Source organism: Euprymna scolopes, chromosome 43 (assembly GCF_053919585.1).
Source record: "Euprymna scolopes isolate OS-2025 chromosome 43, ASM5391958v1, whole genome shotgun sequence".
In the NCBI taxonomy this organism is placed as follows: Eukaryota; Metazoa; Mollusca; class Cephalopoda; order Sepiida; family Sepiolidae; genus Euprymna; species Euprymna scolopes.
The window spans coordinates 28,394,131-28,396,910 of NC_136524.1; the positions used below are offsets into that span (position 1 = coordinate 28,394,131).

A 2,780-nucleotide genomic window follows, 5' to 3' on the forward strand; every position below is an offset into this window, starting at 1 on the left:
GGCGACCCCACAGATAAGACCTTGGTCAATGTAGGGGCAACCCTTCATACCAATTATCACTATCCAGCTCCCCTACTCCCCGGGGAGTTGGTCCCCATTTCCCCTTCATTCCTCACTTTAAAAATCGGCCTTGTGCCTAATTTGCTCGGTGGGGGAGCAAATAAATACCATCTGTTCTTCAGATGCTACACACCAATTTCTTATTCTCTGTTAGTGGCGGAGAAATCCTTCACGACTGAGACAATTTTTATTTTTTGTTCCTTTTCTCCACGTTAAAAAACGACCCTGGTGTCTAACTCTGTCCCGTGGGGAGGCATTGTAAATAGGAACTAGGACATCTAACATTTACAGGATATCGAGCGGGGGTTCCATGTTTTGCCAACAAGTGCGTATCTAACGATCATGACATTAAGAACTTTCTTCCCAGGGACACGGCTTTCAGTTTTATCTGATGCTATCTTCTGTTTTGCGATAAGGTGTATTTCAGTCACAAAACTAGCGATTATTTATCATTTTCATGTGGGGGGGGGGATACGCTGCACTACTACAAAGAAAACAAAGGATAGACAGTACAACATACGTTACAGTTTTAGAAAAATATACATTCATTATCGACTTAGAATAAGTTTGTAGCGAATCAGTAAATTGTGGAGGATAGTTCCTTTCACATGTGAGTGAAGGAGGAATTTAAATTTAGTACCTATGTTGTTATTCTTAGACTGATTCCATGATATCCTTCTAGTTACCTGGAATTAAAGATTCGTCGATAAAATTCGTTCGGTAACGTTAGTGGCAATGCTAGGAAGTTATATTATATAACCATTCGCAACTGTGGGGTTAATAAAACACATGCGTAGACTTTTGGGGGGAAGGACTATTTTAAAATACGAACAAGGTTGACGAACTACTCACCGGTGATATATAAGTAAATCCAGCCCTTTTGGCGATTTGTTTCGCAAGAGGAACACCGCCAGCGCCATGAAGTTGGACATACCAGGAGTTTGTGATAACCTCATCGGAGGCATAACAGCAAATCTCTGTTGAAGGTGTCCAAAAAATCAGGAAAAGAATAGTAAGAAGAAGTCTGCATACCATATTTGCACTTCCAAAAATGTTTGAACCAGATAGACCCATTTTTTTCTTTTTATGTAGTGTTTGTTTGTTTGTTTGTTTGTTTGTTTGTGTGTGTGTGTGTGTGTGTGTGTGTGTGTGTGTGTGTGTGTGTGTGTGTGTGTGTGTGTGTGTAAAAGAGAGAGAGTTTTCTTTTTGTCTCTGTTTGTTTTTGTTTTGCTTTTTAGTATTGCTAGAGAGTTTACGTTAGTTCTTTGCTTTTTTTTCTTTTATCTAAATTTATCTTCGCTTAAGATCTAAAACTTCACACACGAAAAAAAAAAAAATATATATATATATATATATATGCGTATGTAACAAGCTAAGATATAATGTTAAAAGCTGGTGTCCGATAATCAAAGACAATCAACAATCGTTGTCAGCAATGTTTGCCTTTTGTTAGCCACTTAATACTAATTTAGTCTCTCTCCATTCATCTACGTATCACAGTGGACCTACTTTCACTTTCACTATGAATAAAGTCAAACTGAAACTGTTGTATGAGCTGGTTCTAAAATAGAATAGTATATATGTATATGTATATACAGATCTTCTTCTCTGTAGAATTCGGATACATGGATATATATAGTTCAAGTATATATGATCATATGACGGAGTACGTTTGCGCTCTGGTCCGTTATATAAAGATCTGTAGGAGGTTATCTAGTTTGACTGACTAAATATGAAAAAGAATCTTGACCTGTTTGGGTAACTCACTCTCTCTCTCTCTCTCTCTCTCTCTCTCTCTCTCTCTCTCTCTCTCTCTCTCGCCCCCTCTCTCTCTCTTCCCCTTTCTAACCCCTCTCTCTCCCCCTTTCGCTCTCTGTCTATCCCTCCTTCTGTCTCGTCTCCTCCTCCTCTCTCTCTCTCTCTCCCTTTTCTCTCAATGTCTCTGGTTCTATATCTATTTCTTTTTCTCTCACACTCGATCTCCCTCTCAATCTGTCCCTTTCGCCATTCACTCTCTTTGTCTCTCTCTCTCTCTCTCTCTCTCTCTCTCTCTCTCTCTCTCTCTCTGCCTATCTTACACTATCTCTCTGTGCCTGTCTCTCTCTCCCTTTCACTATCTGTAGAGCACTCCACCTTGTTCCGCGAGAAAGAGACAGAGGGGGTGCGGGTACAATAATGTCGACTATATCAAGTTATATGGGGTGGTACTTGCAGCTGATTCAGTTGCTAATAATATTAATAATGCGTTTCGTACCACTGCTTCTGGTGTCGCTACTACTGCTAGTACTACCGCTAGTACTACAGCTGTGGTCGCACATGGTACCCCCTTCCTATAGTGCTTACACCAGCGTATTTAATCTTCGAACTACTGTATCACCGTTACTGCTTCTCTGGTGAACAGACAATTGCATAGAGGGTCGGTGAGAGGAGAGAGAGAGAGAGAGAGAGAGAGAGTTTATTGTGTAGAACCCTGACGCAGATTTTATTATGAGAAATGAATGATATCCACACGTTCTTAATGTTTACTCTCTCTCTCTCTCTCTCTCTCTCTCTCTCTCTCTCTCTCTCTCTCTCTCTCTCTCTCTCTCTTCCTCTCTTTCTCTCTCTCTCTCCCTCCCTCCCAAACGCACAAGCGCGAGTGCGCATGCATACATGCATACAAACACATGCGCATTCATTCTAGATATCCGTTTCTTTCTCTTTACGTTATACTGACTCCG

At 40.6% G+C, this 2,780-nt stretch overlaps 1 protein-coding gene across 1 annotated transcript in view; it reads right to left on the bottom strand.

The window, feature by feature from the left end:
• The window catches only part of LOC145268257 (neuroendocrine convertase 2-like), a 328,833-nt gene extending 327,017 nt beyond the window's left edge, over nucleotides 1–1,816 (bottom strand). The window contains exon 1 of the mRNA XM_080123602.1: nucleotides 913–1,816. Within this exon, the coding sequence (XP_079979728.1) occupies nucleotides 913–1,134 (222 nt within the window). The 5' untranslated portion in view covers nucleotides 1,135–1,816. The remainder of the gene's footprint in view (nucleotides 1–912) is intronic.
• Between the last annotated feature and the right edge of the window lie 964 nt (nucleotides 1,817–2,780).